General features: G+C 35.0%; 1 protein-coding gene across 1 annotated transcript in view; it reads right to left on the bottom strand.

Annotated features, from left to right (window-relative positions):
* Window positions 1–13,096: 13,096 nt before the first annotated feature.
* Window positions 13,097–18,650, bottom strand: part of svp (COUP transcription factor 2) — a 65,353-nt gene continuing 59,799 nt past the window's right edge. The window contains exon 3 of the mRNA XM_076123260.1: window positions 13,097–13,515. Coding sequence (XP_075979375.1) covers window positions 13,241–13,515 — 275 coding nt within the window. The 3' untranslated portion in view covers window positions 13,097–13,240. The remainder of the gene's footprint in view (window positions 13,516–18,650) is intronic.

The following is an 18,650-nucleotide window of genomic DNA, read 5'->3' as shown; positions in this document are numbered from 1 at the left end:
TGGCGTCGCACTTGTTAAATATTAACGCAGTCTAATTACAACGTCCCGTTCCCCTCGTCCTCTAATGGCTTTTAAAACTGATTCCCGCCCCCGAAGGATGCGTATTTGATGACAACTCTCGTCGTTTTGCTTTTAAACAAGGGCTGTGCAAGTTGCAGACACGTGTCGGTCTCCAGACCACAGTATTACACTTTTGCAATCCATTTCTGGTTGCGCTAATAGTTATGGAGAGGATTCGTCGCTCTTGAAACAACGGTACACGATTCGTTTTGTTTCTGTACTTATATAATATAGTTCTCAATGCAATGATAATGTAAATATCTGCAAATCTCTTCGTGTTAACTGATTCTTAAACCATATACGTTAGCTAAACTATTGACTGAAATAGCCGCATTATGTGTATGCTGACCACCGATACTCTATCATTAATTTAATCAACGTATCATCCATCTTTTGCGACTCAGTAAATAAGAATAAGATCTACCAATTTTACTAAAATCCGGCAAATTGCATCAAAAGCAAGGGTGTTAACGACTTACACAGGACCATGCGAATTTTGGTTGACAAAGCCAAATAATTAATGATGTAGCGACAGCCATGTTTGTTCAACTGGCCATCGCAGCTCTGCAAACAGGTCATTGAAAACGTTTACTTGCTAATGGTTTCTACAACAATTATTTTGCGCCATTACCCATATCATTAGTATGTACGTTTTGTTTTCTTAGACCCCCGGTCGTTTGGACCATGGAGCCGGTGGCGGGTTGAAATCATTAATCACAAGATTTCGGACGGTATCTTGACAAAAGTTTTTTTTGATCAACGGTAAGCAAATATGGGAATGTTTGGGAAGTTGAATATTTTGATGTGAAAAAGTCTCAGCATATTTTACACTCTATGCCATTGTAATAAATGTGAAAGTGGTTTGTCTGTGTCCGTTTTGATCCGGCGCTCTATTGTGTCTAGGAATTTATGTTTGGTTTGATAGACATAATAGTTTTGTGTTATATGAAGATTTTGATCGGATGTGTGGGAAGATCTGGGTGTCAGTTATGAAAATGTTGCGCTGTTTACACTGCGACACACTGGTACAATACATCGCCTTTAGTTTCTTTATTTTCAAACTGATTTAAATTACTAGACAATATTTTAAAATAATAAAAGGTTTGAATTCGAAAATCTTTAAAATCCCCCCGGGAATTATATTGTTCCATAGCATAAAAAAATATAACTGTTTTTACACTTAAAATATGACACGATTTTTTCATTAGTTCCTAATAAAAATCACAACATTTCTTTCAACTTTTTATCATTCAAAAAGCGGCACGCAGCCTCCGACTGACAATCTCTTGTTTTTACTCGAAAAACGTCACGACATCTGTCAACTCTTGACATCTCTTATCTTAAGGGTAAAAAAACCGCAGGGGTGGGACCCACCCCACGGCAAAACCCAAGACAATGTCGGGAATCAAATATATTTATGACTATGTAAATTGGACCAATTCAACGCAGAATTTGAAATTTAGCTAAAAGGTTGGGTAAGTTTTCGGACCAGATTTTTATATTTTCACCCACCGCCAGATGTCTTTGATACTGTTGTTTTGTTATTGTGTTTTTTACGCTCCGATTTCCCGTTTATTAAGGTGCGAACTGTCACCAGATGAAACGATAAAATTGAAATTGTTTGTGTACGAATTCGTGTGCTTCAGACAAAGAGCTTGGAGAGCTTTTGCGGAAGTATGTTTCTTTATTTTATTATTGAAGTTATGGCTTTGAGTAACTGATAATATAATAATGTAACAGGTCTTAAACGGAATTGAAAATTAAAGTTAAGGAAACGTGGTCAGCCCGTGACCACGGTCGATGTAATTCGATCGAAACGTCTGGTTAACAAATAAGGTATCCTAACCTTTAATTGCCAAAATTAGAGTAATTGAGATTAAATACGATGTAAACTAATCAAGTCGCGTTATGAGATATCACTGAACTGAAAATCATTTGGCAAAATTAATTTATAGATAAGTTCTAAGTTTGAAACTGGTTACATCGATCTGCAACTGATTGTGTTGAGCACAGAAAGTCGCGCGTGCACATTTCGGATACCTTTCGTAACCAATCAACTCATTACTTAATCAAAATGTAGAAATGTACATAGAGTATTATCTTAAATCCTTTACTACATGTGAGCCTATATACATATTTGTTCAGAAATGAACAGAAATGTACAAATGTGGTTAGAGGGTCAAAACGTATCCTAAAGTATTAGACGAAGGTTTGATAAGTGTCAATTAGGTTCTGTTCTGTTAGTGGTCAAATGTCGTATGGTGGTGTCAAAGTTGCTCAAGCCCGAAAGGCCGTTGACATGGCTTAACGACTGTTATCTGAATCGACAACAACCGAGACCGACTATTTACATGCCCTCCGAAGCACGGAGACGCCCAAATACCTCTATGCGGTCACCCACCTATAAAATTACCGCGCCAATGGTTGCTTAACCCACAGGTCGATTAGGTAATAGCGATTAAGGCTATAACCATCTGAAAAGTCCGTAGTTCAACAAAAATCATCTAAATGCCTTCCAATAAAGTGAGTAACACAAACCAACAGGTTTTCCTCCTGGTGTCGAACAATGCGGATATATTTTAGCGCTAAGTGGTGACGTCACGGCTGTCCACAAAAACTGCGGATAAGGGACGAGACGTTTGTTTTTACACGTCCGCGCCAATTTCACCATCTGTGGTCTGATATACGTGAGGTGGAGTATGTCGAGATTACTGTGGAGATGTTCTTATCTTAGGAATAAAAAATATGGGTAAAGACATAGATAAATTTTGAGCTTGATGCTTAAGCGGATAAGGGTTAAGTTTGTGAAGGTACACTTTGAGCTACGAACGAAAGTGCACAAATTATACAGGACGTTACGTCAATCATTTGCAATAATAAACCTGTGTTGTACAGGTCAATGATAATGATATTAAGGAGAGCGATAACCAAGACCAAAAAAAACTAATAGTGTAATAGTAAAAAACAAAGGTAACAGATACAAGATTTTTTTATTGTTATTTCTAAAAGGACAAATCCTGATATCGGAGTTAAAATGTCTACCTTTTTCACGGATTTCATGAAAATGGCTGTACATTTCCTAGTGATTTTGAACTTACCAACTTTAACCTATAAAAACCTTCTTATGTAAGTAATCTTAAGATATATCTGCCGATACTTTCCTCTTTTATATCGGAACGTCGTCAATTTCATTAGGGTCGTGCGCTGGGCAGTAAAACGTCGCAGGGCGGCTCAGGGCGGCTGAGGGCGGCGCAGGGCGACCAGGGCGGCGAGGGCGGGCGGCTCTCTATAAATTGTCACTCTCGATAGTGCGGATTAACGCTTTTATAGCTTTTTATTCGGAGGCTATTGTTTTCTTTGGGCTTTTAGACGTTTGGCTGATATAAGTTGGTTTGTTTTTTCTGGAATGGAAGATTGGATATATAAATCTTTGTACAGACTATGAAGTATCTTGTAGCTTAGATACAATGTACTTACTGGGCACATAGAATGAAAATCTCATATTATTCCGACCCTAACATAACACTAATGTTAAGGGTTTTTTTATTACTCTTATAACGCTTTTTATGTAGAGATAATTCGAAAGCTAAAACTACAGGACATGTGCACTACAAACGTTCAGTGTCTAAATTGTGATATACAACACAACATCAGAATTAGGACTATGATAATAGTTCTATAGTCTTGTTTCTTTCACATGCAACAGTGAACATACAAAATCGCACGGAAATGTTCAGTAAAATGTGAGAGATGCGTATTAAGGGAATTATAATACATACATACCGTATCAATATCATACCGTTAAACCACAGTTAGATAGCTTGCACTAACGGTGTTAGTTTGCAAGTTTCCGATAAGGCACATCACATTGTCCTGTACAATATAATAGGTAAGCCAACGGTACATGGAACAAACAGTATAATGTGGAAATCAAAAATATTGTTTTGTGTGTCTATTGTGAGGTGTGAGATAGAGCGATAAGGAGACGGACAGATATCTGGTAAACGTGCTGTACACCTAGGTGATTGGAATAGGGGAAGAAATGGAGTCGCTTATTTAAAGTTTTTGTTTTGAAAGTTGTTATTTTGGTTGTTATATTTAATTGGTAACTCTATACATATACTTTGCAAAAAAATATATATATTTTACCCGTGGTACGTGTGGATGTGATAAGCCCAGTTAAGAGACATGATGATACGTTAAGAACACTCGGTAATATGTATGTCTTGCCTTTTTAGATAAAGTTGATGGTGTAAACAAAGAAGTTGATGTGTTCATCGACAAAAGAAAGTCTAAATAAGTGAAGATAAAGACTCAATTTTCTTAACATTATTAATTAGAAAAAATATTTTCAATATAGATATACAGACTATGCAAATTTAAGAAACGAAACTAAATACTGTAATAACTTTTTAATCACTTTAGGAATATTTCGGATTACAGCAATATTTTTGTATAAAGCTACATAAATAACAGGTATTTCTTTTAGTTTTGTTACATCATTAAACTACGAGCTACTCCACAGTTGTCCATTTCCATATCCAGCGCCTAATCGCGCGGGTGGTCGCGCTTGATTGTGATTGACAGCTCCACGTCACAGCAACGCATTCACTCCAAATCTACCACACTATAACGCAATGTAACACATACATTGCTGGTTTAAACAGACTAGTAAGGGTTTTTTGTAGTAGGAAATAAGTAATGGATGTTGTGTAAAGCCTTTTTGTTGTATAGAAAATGGGTGATCGGGCGGTAGGCTTTCAAATGTTACCTTTTGAATGTTAGTTTCTTGAAAGTGTCTACCAGTAACGTATGTGGCTGACAGGTTGGCCCGAGTTCCGTGGTGCGCATCTAGTTATGGACCAAATAAAATAATTATGTGAACCGTTTGTATGTGCCTTCTGATATATAAGTAACTACGTAGAACTCTGCTTGTGTACAAAGGTTTTATTCTTATTTCAGCAGTTTAGGAGCTGTTTTCTTTAAGTAGCCTATTTTTCTAAGGGTTTTTAATTATCTCTATGCTACATAACTTACTTCTATATTAGTTGTATGATTTGACAGGCAGACAAACAGACAGTTTTAATATGTTTGTTCTGTGGGTAAGAATTCTAACATATTTTTGATTTTGTAAGTAATCGTGATGATAGAAAACGAAAGAAACTTTCCCCTTAATTTCTTTGCTTAGACTGAAAGTTAGTCTTATGGTCAGATTATTATTATGTTAACAGTTTTTTACTTCAATCTTATTTATTTGTCACCCTTTGCATAGCCTCTTGTCACAAAATTCAGTTACAAAACAAACACTGCCAAGTTTACCAAACCTTCAAATGATCTATTTCGAAAAGGAATCAAGATATAGTTTTTCTTTTTGTTTATTTATATTTATTTTGTTTCTAAGAAAGACAACTCCCGCACTAAGATTTGCTCTTGTGTCGCGGGGACTTTACAAACATACAAACAAGGAACACAAAGGAAGACCAGACCCGAAACAATTATTTGTGTGATCCACAAATAATTGCTCCGTGTGGGAATCGAACCCACGACCTCCCGACGCAATGGTATTGGCGTGGCAACCATAACCACTGCGCCACGGAGGCTGTCGAAATGATCTACTTCGATAATAAGAATCAAGATATAGTTGTTCCCATCGAATATGGTTCGACGTTGCGTGTTGTTGACTGTACAGTCACAGCCAGGGGCGACATGTTGATGTGACTGTTAACTGAGCGCTGTTGACCTCACACGACCGATGTTGATAGCGAGGCTCTGATACATATTTGTGCTAATATCTCCAATAAACAATGACATTTGAAATATCTATTCTTGAATTAGAGTATAGCAACATAGGTACCATTCATTGTAAACCTAGGATTGCGTTGAGACATAGAGGTCACACAGATATAGAGGTCAAGTCTCTTTGTAAGTAGCCATGCTGCTACCAAATACCACTGTTTTCTAATGATCGTCGATCACGAAACAATTATTTGTGGAATTCATTAATTGTATATTTGTGTTTTGTCAAGTCAAGATTTGACTGTAAAGAAGTAACCAGCCTTTAATTTTCATCAATATAAACTTCCAGTTTCATGAAATTTACTGCGCAGCGGCGCAGGTTTCAATCTGTGTCACGAGGATCACCATTTTACACCTACCTTATACATACATACGTCTACTCTCCCCTACTTACGCTGAAGACGTGTCTCTCTCTGGTCTCTTCGATTCAGTAGGCTAGTGTCAGTCTTAATACCCCGATACCTAATGAACAGATCTATGGCTATAAGATGCAAAAATAAAGGCTAGTGCGTTTGCTTTGCTCCTTTTTGTCCCATTTTGCGGCGTCACACCATATTCATACGTAAGACAACGCCTTAACTTCTATAAAACGAGTTTTTACGACTTTCCACCGCCCTTAAGGACCGTTTATTCCTTCATGGAGTTACCTACATACCTACCTATAGTACAAGAGTATAAAATACTTAGATATAGAGGTACAGGGGCGTCAAAGTTGGCACGAATCAATCGTTTAGAGCGGAGTGTGCGCTCGCGGGTCGCGCCGAGTAGCGCGGGGTCGTGGGTCGTGACCTCCGACCTCATTGGGCGACCTTTGCCACGCCCACCCGCCCTATACCTAGCCTGAAACCACTGAAATTACAAACAACACCGACAAGGAAAACATGAGGACAATCATTAATATATTATGTTCTGGAGCGAAAATGAATCTTATATGAAATAATTTAAACGATGTTAAAGATGATTTAATTCGTATATATGAACCAATATTGTCTTTAAAAAAATCTTTGAGGTAACGCCAATAAACAGCGTCTCAAATTTCAGAATTCCCTAAGTTTATAATCCCTAACTTATATTTAGAGAGAAGAGATAAACAATATTTCACGTATAACTAGCTACTGTGATCCATTTTAGGAGTTTATTTGGCTACATTGCGTATATTTAATCAACAATTTTATTGTTCTTCATACCTAAGAAGTTAGGGAGTTTAAAATGTGACCTATATTTGAGTACCAAAAGACATCTTAATACGAAAAAGACTATTATTTTCTGCTGAAATGTTGTTCAAATATATTTTAATCAAGTGTTGTTTGTTTCAGTAATTGTGAATAGCAGTAGGTAACTGTATAACAGCCATTTAAGCGTCTGTTTTCCTGTTCCAATTGCTTTTTGTATTTAGTAGGTATAAATACAATTTATACATATAACTGTATTATATACTGATAATAATAAAATGGTAGCTTCTGCTGAAAATAAGTTTACAGCTATTTGCTTTAATATGATAGGTTAGGAAAATTATTTAAATTTCTAAAGTGAAAATGGTTTTTTTGTGTCCTAATAAAGAAAAAAATAACTCGTTGCTGTCCCACTGCTGGGCAAGGGTCTCCTCTCGAAATGAGGGAAGAATTAAGCCATAAACCTACCATGCTGGTCAAGTGTAAGTTGGGGGGGAGGGGGTAGCATTCCGTCAATGCTAATGCTCCGTTTTAACACTATCCCACATATTAGAGAGCTAACCCATTGCTATTTAAATCTGGACTACTTGTGAACCTAACAGAAATTGGAAAATATTGTAGTGACACTCAAAACTTACCCGCCAGAAGTTTAGTGCAAACTTTTGCCAACCATTTAAAAAACCAGCTGCCTATCTCCCAAAGTAATTGTGTGGTATATTAATACGTCAGTACATTGTATTTCTCGTGAACTGTGTGTCGTGTGTCGTGCGTGACCGACCGTTGTTGACGTCTGACCTCTGTTCTGATTTACACCTGCTTTGCTCCCACTTTTTGTACTACTTTTTGTCTCATTTTGTGGACGATTGGAGAGGGATAACAAATTGTTTGTTTTAAATAAGGCTTGATAGGTCGCGAGTGTTCAAATCTGGATAAAAGAAAGGTTATAGAGACGGATAAAGCTTTATTTTACAACTAATGTAAACGATAGTAACTATTATGAATCTAGAAACAAGGTTACAAAGTAAATCGGTGTAATACACTTGTTGTATTGGTTTTCTTTAAGTTCAATATTTATGTTGGATGCTGCGTTAATTATATTTGTGTAAAGTTAGCTAAAGAGTTACCATAAAGTTCTAAAAATGACGCATGAGTAGCAGCAATGACAATAATCTGATATAAAAACTCTGTGACTGTAAAAACTAGCCGTAGCTATAATAATATTCTTTTCCCAGAAAAGTGTTATGGCACAGAATATCTACCATTGCTTTTTACGCCACACATAACTTGGACACACGAAACTATCTCCGATATTTCTCCCAAACACTGCATGTGTATGCATCATATTACGTGATATAATTAATAAGGCTATTAACGCTTGTATCGTATTAATTACTTAGTTAAATGTAAACATTATCGACACTTCAAACACATTAATATTTCTAACACGTACCCACCTGCGGAGCGCCTAATATAAGTGACGTGTTGGAACACAAATAATAACTTTAAAGTTATTTTATAAGATCTGTGTACAACTGTATTTTTTAATAGTGTTTTGAACCGTTTATTCGACGGTTAGAAGTACGTTTTACAGGATAGAAGTTACTTCAGTTTGCTGTTGTGTTTTTAACAGCTATTGGTGATGAATTTACTCAGTAATGCTCATTTTCAGTCTCATCTAACCCCAACGGTTAGATGAGACTGAAAATAAGCATAATAGTAAGCTGTCGTCCTATCTTTTTATATATTATTTTCCTATATAAACATATAAAGCTGTAGAGAAATAATATGTACCAAAGAGTTTTCGAAATGGTCAGTAACATGGTCATAAAAACATTTTTGTGTGCTTAATATCACGGGAAGTAGTAAATGATTTTTGAAGTTAAGTTAAGTTCAGTTGAACTAACTCCTAATTTTGAGATAAGGCAAGGATTTGAAATAATATCAGGGAACTTTGATTTATGGTTAACGAGAACAATTTCATGCGATACTAGTAAAGTATTTTGACTTAATTATAATATTTCGACACTGCACAATGAATATACACCTTAACACTCAAAACTGTAATGATTTGTATCAGTATGATGTAAACACGTTGTAATGTCGTGATCGCGGGTGTTACGGACTCCTGCCGTGACGGCTAGCGGACAGGTGTCGTAAACACCTCGCGTCCGGACTTAATAGGCTTGTTGTTTATTATGTGGTATGATACTGTTGTTTAACTTGGAATAATTAAAATGAAATCATGTTATATCAGCCTACTTTAAAGATGTTGAGAGTTGGATAAAGTGCAAGTTATCCTAGCCTTTAAATCGTATAAAATATTTTTAAGATAATGTACGCTTGCGTCAATTTTAACTTTCGCATTAAATCAAACATTATTAAATGTATTTTCATGCGGTATTCACCGAGGATAACACAAAAATTAATAGAAAATATTTAAGTGCGCTTATATTTCTATTTTTTATGTAAATTAACCGAAACATGATGGCTGTTGATGTCAAAAAACATAATAAGTCGGGTACTATAATGTGTGTGGGATCACCTTTTTATGCATTTTTTTTACATACACAAAATTATTTTTAAGTCGTATTTTTTCGACTGTTAAGCAACAATGTTGAAACAAAAGTCCCAGCAATCTAATTTATTAATCGACAGATTTGACAAATTAAACGGAGGCTATGGTTAATGAGCATGTGTCCTTTTTTCCCTAGACAAAAAACTGTGGGAGTTTTTATCAAATTCCCTCAGTGTCAACCCTAGCTCACAGGTGTGTGGAAGTGGCTATTTAATTGTACCACCTGACTTCCGTACAAAGAACTGTGATTTGTATATTAGGGTGCGCGCGTGATTTTACGCGGATGTCAAATCGTGGGAGTTTTTGTCGGGTATATTGTTAATTATGGGAATTTTTGATGGATTGATAGTGTTTTTAATTGTTTTAATGACTTTTGAAGAGATATTATTAATTATTGAATAGCTAGCAAGTGTTTAATGATTCTCGAAATTGTATCTATTACTTCGTTAAATAATATGTGAAGTACTTAGATAAAATTATATGTTTGTATGAACGTACGGTCAGCCTCAGAAATATGTAAACACTGTAAACTGTATTTTTTTATTTTTCTTATAGGTATGCAACGCTCTTCAGTTAATATTCAGTGGTACCTAATTTCAGTATTGTAATTGAATTTTTTTTTTAGAAAATGTGACAGTGTAAAGTAACATATTTTTGATGCTAACCGTACATCACGGAGCCTTCGCATTCCTGAAGTATAAACAGTCATTTCAGGTTTTTTGTTAGGACATTCTTGATATATGTAAGTCTATAGTTTACTAAGAAAATTTGTTTAGTTGTAATACTCTTATTAATAACTAAACACATTTTTTAACTCATAGCTGGTCTACCGCTGGGAAAAGGTCTCGAACAAGAGAGGGGCTAGTCCTTTATTCCACTACGCTGGCCAAATGCAGACAGCGGGTTAGAGACTTTGCATATCCTCAAAAAATGTATTAAACAAATTTCATCACGATGTTTTCCTTCCCTGTTTAAGGGAACTCGAGCACTTATCACTTGCACATTCGGCATCACTTCCCACGCGCTCTCGTAGTACAAATCACAGTAGGCTACAGATCGCGTGTCCAGCACGTTCGCGCAGTCTCTCACGCCACGGCCAGTGTGCCCGCGCCGGACATTGTGCCCGTGTAGTTACTTTAATTGCCTGCTCCCAAGTGATTGGAAGTGGAAGCTTTTGGGATGTGTAGTTTTAATTTGATTGTATTTTCTTTGTGTATGTGTATTTTTTTTAATTTTCTAGTGTTTGAAATGTAGCTACAAGTATATAAGTATGTTTATCAGTTATTTGGTTACCAACCCAGCTCTGCTTAGTTTGGAATCAAATGACCGTCTATAAGTTGTCCAATAATATTTATTTTATTTTTAAGTGTCAAATGAAATATACACTAATTTGTTTATGTATTTAATGAACGTATCACTTGCACACTCGGCATCACTTCCCACGCGCTCTCGTAGTACAAATCACAGTAGGCTACAGATCGCGTGTCCAGCACGTTTGCGCAGTCTCTCACGCCACGGCCAGTGTGCCCGCGCCGGACATTGTGCCCATGTAGTTACTTTAATTGCCTGCTCCCTAGTGACTGGAAGTAGAAACTTTTGGGATGTGTGGTTTTAATTTGATTGTATTAAAAGTCTTTATGTTTCTATAATTAGTCTTTGTATTATGTTTTCAATTTTAATAATTTAATTTGTAATTAATTACTTTAATGTATAAAGGTATTCTTGTTTATTTTGTAGGCAATTGGAGCTGCTAAATATCATAAAATTATATTATTAGTAAATTATTTCTGAATTTCAGAATATGTATTATATCAAAGAATCTGTATAGCTCATTTAGCTGTGTATGTATGATTATACTGCCCCTATAGCATAGGACGAAAAAGTAAGTAAGTCAAAGCAGGGATGCATACCAGTTTCAGGTATGTACCTATTACAGATGCGATGCGTGTATTTTATATTTTCCACCTTTTAAAGAGTAAATAAAACAAAATTAATCAAAATCCAGAGAGACATCTTTTATTCTTCATTAATATTATTTTTTATACAACTCCATACATTCTCATACACACAGACATTATTTTACATTCACTGTACAAGTTTATTGCGAATAAATACATTGCTTCTCTTTTACAAACTTCATACAATTTCCAATTGTTTGAGAAAATATAGTAAAAAAATATTAATTTGCCTGATTTTGTTATTTTGCTTGTAACATAAACATTTAACCTTTCGTTTAAGAAATATTTTATATTATTCTGTTAATGTCGTGTTTGAAATAAATTAATTCCAATTCTATTCATTTCATATAAGTACATAGTCTGCAAAATTATTATTACTTTCGTCGTTTAAATTACAAGCAAAATTTTTAACAAACAAAATTAAGTTGTAAAAACAAAAACAAGTCAAATTAATTCCAGTTTTGAATAAAAATATTTATATATTTTATAATAAAATTCTCGTTGTCCTATAGATTAAATAAAACATTTCTGTTAACTACACTTACATAATTTGTATTTCTCACTATTGTTTACACAAAGACAAGTTAAAACAAACAAAAAACAATTTTACTCAAACTTGTTTGACATATTTAATATAAAGAAGAAATATTTGAAGGAACAATAGTCATCTATAAATGCTTTACGGAATTCGTAAAAAAAATTAAATTTACGTAAATATTTGTGTTTCACTAAAGCACCAGTGGAAAATAAAGAAAATATAGAAAAACCTTGTCCAATCGTTACATCTAGTAGGTGTTCAACACTACTTATGTTTTTAGACTAGTAACTTTACGAGTTAAGTTGTGTTAGTATCAAGTTGAGCATTCTATTCAGGTTTACTACCCTTGATATTATTCGTTTTAATCATATCGGCTTAACCTACTAAGACATGTATTTTTTTGTTCCCAGTCTAAAAACAAAAGCAGTCTATCCCCACCTAAACAACTGTATAAAAAGTTTTCTTATTCATTGAAAACTTCCTTTCTTTATCTCTATACATATAACTACACACCAACATTGCACGACCGATGTACATTTTATTGCATTTTGCATTATCATTCCAAAATTGCATTTATACAATTTCTACAAAAAGAAGAATCAGAAAAAATAATATATAAAAAAATCCATCCATCATCGTAGAAAAACTCTTAACTATCAATTTACAATAATAAAAACATTTTTTATTTACAATATTAAATAGTAAACTATTTTTACAGAGGAACAAAATATCTTGAACTAATACACTACGGACCCACTGAACAACGTTACTTCATATCTGGTATATTACACTCTTGTCGAATGTTCAACAAATTGTCTATCATGAGGGATTTTTGCGCGTTTTTCTGTTGCGTCGTCTCGGAGCTGGCGTCGAACTCCTCGCTGGACTTGGGCGCGTAGAAGGCTGATATGGGGTCGAAGGTGCAGGGATCCGGGCGCTCGCTCTCCCTGCTGGTCCTGGAGCCGAAGTACTCGTCACTCGTCTCGGTGTTCTCGTGGAACTCGCTCGAGGATGTGACGGCGTCCTCGGGCTGGGCTTCTCGCTGGTACCGCTGGAACGGGTCGAACCGCTGGCCTGGCAGGTACGGCGGGAAGCCGTAGGGCGTGGATCATGCCGCTGCCAGCTGCCTCCACATCGTATGTCACATGGTCGCCATGTACGGCCAGGAGAACGAGCTCCCGGACAGAAGCATGTCCCTGATGAGGGTCTCTATGGGGGTTTTGCCGACTAACCGCACGAAGAACAGCTGTTCTATGACTTGTGAGCTGACCGTCCTTAGGGAAGGCAGTCTTAGGAGCAGCTTGCCGAACCTCGTGGGCTGGTTGGGGTACTGACTCCGGCAGTACTCCTCGAGGGCGCACTGTGACTTCTCCTGTAGACTCTCTATATGTGACACGTCTGATAGACCGCACGCATCTGGAAAAGAAGAAATATAGGTTAGTTTGATGCTTTATCATCCTCAGGATTCTGCAATGTTCTTAATAATATAGCGACGCATTATTTAACAATAAATGCCACATTAGACAATTATGATTAGAATTATAAAGCGCTTTTGGCTTCTAAAAACCGTAGTCTCTTTTCCAAAATCCCTGTTATTTTTATACTAATCTGTTATGATTATTTTTAATGCATCATAAATCTATTTTATTCGTTTCTTGGGCGCACAAAATGCTCTTACTTATACTAATGACGTCGTCAAAAAAGGTTTAATGTAATAGAAAAACGTTTGGTACATTAAACTCGGTTGTTTAAGTTGAATGTTTGTCAATAGAAATAAAGGTATGAAGAAAAGTCGTTGTATTTTCTAAATTATTTTTATAAACCCCTGTACGCAGCATGTAAATAAAATTGATGATGATTGAATGCCCATTTAAAGTAAATAATAGTAAATTTTGGAATTTGATCGATTGAGTTAACGAGAAAAATGTTGAAAATGTAATTTTGACATATTGAAACATTTTATTGGGCACTCATTTGATAACAACGAAAATACGAAACTGTCACGTCACTTCGTCGAATTTCTATAGTAAAATGTGTTTTTAGCTGATTTGATTGTTATCAAGTACAGAATTATCTATTTAAAGAAATTTATTTATTTATGGAGATGGATTCGTTTGATTCGGTACCATTTTAAGGATGACAAAACAAAGATCTTGCCCTTAAACGTCGAATAAATTATTCATTAAGAATCTTAAAGTTTCTTCAACAAATACAGAAGTGTCATTTCATTGCTACTATCGCAATAGTACTATGCCGCAACATACAATAAAACACAAATAAACCAATGTAAAGTGTACATTAACTACCTAACAGTTTCGACAGAGAGTCGCGAGTCTATTGTGTTGCTTCCATTAGCACGCACTTGATAACTCACAGTGTCGTTCAGAGGTGGATATAATTTCATAATTAAAGAACTTTATTAGGGTTTTGATTGCTTGGATTATTGGTTGTATTTTAGACCTTATTAGGCAGGAAAAGATAAAGGAATTGATTGATATTTTTGACTGAATCCGGAGTTTTTATTGTAGAGCATTCTTTTGAGATTTACTGTGAGCGTAATTTGCATTTACTAGTTTAAAAATCAAAATAGCATTATGTTCATGGCCAATGGTTAAGTTTCGGATAGCCCATCAGACAATTATTTTAAAACTAACTTATTTGGTAAAATTTTGCATGTTGCTACCGATATTTTACATACGTTAAGAGCCCGGGCGTAATTTAGCAGTTCAAACTTAACCAAGCTAAGTCTAACTAATTTGAGGAATCAGAATAGGACCTTAATTTTAAGAAATAAAACAGTAATTTCAAGTTAACGTTTCGACAGGAGATGTTCTATAAGTTATATACACAAATTGCATAATATAAAGTCTTTAAACATACATGAAAATGTAATAGAAAATGTCATCTTTAACAAAGCAGTAGGTGTTGGGTCATCGCACCTGTCCGATGACATTGTCAAGCTATTGTTGTACAAATAAATGAATGTCGTAAGAATATAATATATTACCAAATTATTTCACAGGTCATTGACTTTGACACGTTCATGACTCTTTCAAATGACTTTTGATTATATTTGACGACGCGTTCGAATGAGTTGAACCAAAATTTACAATTTATGATTGATTTCTTGCTGTGTGCTTTATAAATTTTATAATTATTTTACGTAAACGAACAAAACTTTTCATTGAAGCAGCATAATGAGTTTACGAAACACAACTAACTTTATGATTTCTTATACTGTTAAAAAATAAGTTTATTGGAAATCCCGTAATTATAAAGATACTTTCAGGTATGCTTAGTTATGACGGATTTCAGGTTTTTGATCTTTAAACTGAAAGAGACGATAAATATTAAATCAAAACGAATCGCAGCTAATCGAGTTAAGCTTGTAAGAAAATGCATACGAAAAAGGACAAGAACTATTCCTATTAATTACGACAACCAATTTAAATATGAATACTACTTTCTTAACAAGCATTTAAAGAGAAAAATAAGATTATTTAATTGTACAAATTATATCGTGTCTTACAAATAATCTTAGTTAACATACTACTGCAGTGAGTAATGATAAAACTAGGTTAATTTATAATTATACGTGCAACTGTCAGTCGTGTTGAATGAAGACTGCTTCGTTAACAACGTAGCTTTTAATTCACTTGATTAGTATTTTGTTGGCAATTGTTTCCAGTTGTTGTGCTATGAGTATCGTGGACTTTGAGAGTGGTTTTTTATGTCACTAATATGAGCAATATAAATTCGAGAGTTACGATGCTAAGATGGATGTTTGTTACTCAATCACGCAAAAACTACTGAATGGATTTCCATGAAATTTAGTATGCAGACAGTTATATTCCGGATTTTCTTTTTACGCTGGAGAATCTCCTCACGCGTCAATGCCGTGCGCAGTGCGTTTAGGAATATTAACATTTGAGAAATATGTATTGAACATACGGCAGTGACTTTTCAGAACTTTAATATTGGCAGCGTAGTTATTTATATTTGGGGATAAAAATATTCAATTCTTTCCATGGGGTATCTTTTAATCAAGGCAACAATTGTACGGCTTTTAAAATTTGGTACAGTAACATACCAGTAGTTACTATACATTTTTAGTAAACTACTTTTTTACGTTTCGTTTCTTTGTCTACACAAAGTCGCAAAGTCGATGTTTACTTCACATTACTCCCAAAATTAAGGGGGTTTCCACAAAAACACAACATTTATAACAGTTAGCCAAACCGAGCGGACATCTGGTCGAGATCATAACGACTATCTTCATATAACAATAAAAAATATTAATGTTACGCGCAAATGTACCTCCGGCCTAATCGCATTAATGTCTGCAACCATTCACGGGTTATTATGCTTATGCGTTTTTATTTAGGGGCTTGTTCTAGGGGCCTGTTTTAGGGGTCTGTTTAGGGGTCCAAGGATTAATGCTCATTGTTTTGCTTCCTTAAGATTACTGCACGGAAGGGTAAGCGATTAAGGTTATAAATCAGATTTTTTTGCGGTAAATCTGCAAACTTGATGGTTTGGAAATCTTGTTGCAATGTCTTGCGTGTTTGCTGTTGTGAAGTTTTTAATATTCGTGGGAGACGATTTTCTTAACAACCGTCATTTTATTATAATTTTGGATTGGAAAAGATTTAAGAAGAAATTCAGATGCTTGTAGAAATCTAATTAAACCAAATACTAAGGAGTCAAGAATAGTCATAATTAGTTAAAAATCTCTGGAGATTGTGAAAGAAAGGTATAAGTCAGTCACATTTCAGGCGAGAAAAAATAGTTCAATGTACGTTTAAGTTTAATCAAAACTAGTTCAAAGAAGAATAGACGTCCCAAGCCACAAAAGGCATCAAAACAATGTCGCGACGTCACTGGAGGCCCGAACAACCTACATTTTCATTCAATAAACGGTAACTATTAATTCTAATTCGTGTGGCCACGCGTCGTATTGTCTTGAGACGTGGTGACGCAATCCTTCGACCATAATTATGGTCACTTGTCCTAATTGTTCCAGCGATCCCACTAAATGATGACAGCTGCTTGATAATTGATACAGAAAACGCGTAAGAGAACTTCCAACCTTATTTAATAATCACTAAAGTCTAATTTTACTTGTACGAAAATTAAAAAGCGTCGGGAATAATCGTGTTGTTGCATTTTGTGATTTGTGTATTTGAGATAAGGTTGGTTTTTCTTTGAGTGTTTTTTTAAGGAGTATTGAGGGATGTCGTGTGGCATTTGTTTTGTAAGCTGGACAATATCTTATGTAATTTGCATTTCCGCGCTAGAGAGGGAAAAGTATGGCTTTAGTTAAGCGGGAGGACGGAATAAACGATGTGTAATCACAAGATGTATGATACAAGCTTTGCGTATTAAATTCTTTAGTGCTATGTTGAGTCAGTATGGAGGAGCAATTTCTTTGCTGAAAACACAAAATTTTTGTCTAAAATTCTTTACAAGAAGCAGAAAATTTGTGTTGAAACGGAAGCTAAACTTGCTATAACACTCAAATTTGGTTTGTATGAAATAACTTAACACGGAAAATGGTTTCATTTTACAAAGCTCCTGCTAAAATTAAAATATTTTTACAATTTTATTCATCTAATTTACTTTCCTAAGTTTGTATAGCTAATTACTATTATTCAAAAAGCCTTTAAATCTGTACAATTTAGCATTGCTCTCCAATACTTAAGTAGATATTTTATGTATAAACTTTACATCTTGCGAAATACTTTCATCAAATAGCTAGAACCATAAAGTAGAGTTGTAAAGGAGGTCGATACTAGTCATGTGGCAGGTGGCACTCGACTCTAACTAGAGCTTAATAACGTTAATAGAGCCATCGCGACGTTACTCTCAATCATACTGGTAGCGTTCGTAGAGGCATTCAGTTATATGCCAAATTGAGGGCACGTGCTTTACAGCGAAGTAGAAGTTGATATAAATAAGATGCCTGAATATTAGGTAAAATATTTATATGACAATGTTTTTTGTAAATAGTAGAGCAATATTTTTTTTTTTCGGAATATTGTATATTTAGTCATTTTCACTTTTATCAGGTTATAGACGCATGGATTAGATTTCGCCTGGTTTTACAAGACTTGTCAAGTTTATGGTGACCGTTGATTTATTTACTCTCACGGATATTTGCGTTTGCTAAACGTATTACATTTTTAAATAAGTTAGGCAGTTAGTTCAATTTCCTATAAGTATAGGTATCAACTGAGTAAAGCTAAAATTTAGATATTGGAGAGTTTGGTTAACATGATCACATCATAGAAGTTTTAAAATACACTATAATTGGTTCCGCAGAAACTAACTACTACCAACAAAAAAATCTTTAAAAAAACTGAACTTTTCGTAAAAAATAAATTACGTTGGTTTTCTTCGAAGATCAAGGGCCACCCAATCTGAAGCCAGCACTACAAAATGGAAAGGTGTTCAACACTGATACATAAGACCAAAGATCAGGCGAATACGGTGCAACAGTAATTAACCCTACGCGCGCCGGACATCGTAACAATGTAATATATTTTAATTGA

This window comes from Anticarsia gemmatalis, chromosome 15, assembly GCF_050436995.1.
Source record: "Anticarsia gemmatalis isolate Benzon Research Colony breed Stoneville strain chromosome 15, ilAntGemm2 primary, whole genome shotgun sequence".
NCBI lineage: Eukaryota > Metazoa > Arthropoda > Insecta > Lepidoptera > Erebidae > Anticarsia > Anticarsia gemmatalis.
Note: the sequence above shows the minus strand (reverse complement) of the source record. Positions and strands in the feature narration are given on the sequence as shown.